The following is a 328-nucleotide window of genomic DNA, read 5'->3' as shown; positions in this document are numbered from 1 at the left end:
ATCTCAAAAATAAATAGTCAATCCTCTCACCTGAGGAAGAACCGAGAGACGAGTCATGTTTTCCATCAGATCCTTGAGGTCTGGTTGCAGCTCGTCATTTGCATTGATCCCCAGTCGAAGCTTGTCCATAACAGTGATGAAGAGCTGTTGAATGGAAAACCAGATATTTTAGATCCAGGGCATGTCATGGATCAGTAGTGATGGAAAATATGTTGACAACAGATTAATCACTAATTTTTTTTCTTGCACAAGATCTAATTCAGATCACACATTCCCTCTCCCAAAAAAGCACCCACTAACGCACACACAAATGAATAAATGAAAGACA

At 39.6% G+C, this 328-nt stretch overlaps 1 protein-coding gene across 1 annotated transcript in view; it reads right to left on the bottom strand.

The window, feature by feature from the left end:
* The window catches only part of LOC119588494 (vacuolar protein sorting-associated protein 28 homolog), a 6614-nt gene that overhangs the window by 2196 nt on the left and 4090 nt on the right, over positions 1-328 (bottom strand). The window contains exon 6 of the mRNA XM_037937139.1: positions 31-144. Coding sequence (XP_037793067.1) covers positions 31-144 — 114 coding nt within the window. The remainder of the gene's footprint in view (positions 1-30; positions 145-328) is intronic.

Source organism: Penaeus monodon, chromosome 24, assembly GCF_015228065.2.
Source record: "Penaeus monodon isolate SGIC_2016 chromosome 24, NSTDA_Pmon_1, whole genome shotgun sequence".
Classification (NCBI taxonomy): domain Eukaryota; kingdom Metazoa; phylum Arthropoda; class Malacostraca; order Decapoda; family Penaeidae; genus Penaeus; species Penaeus monodon.
This window is presented reverse-complemented; position numbering and strand designations above follow the sequence as displayed.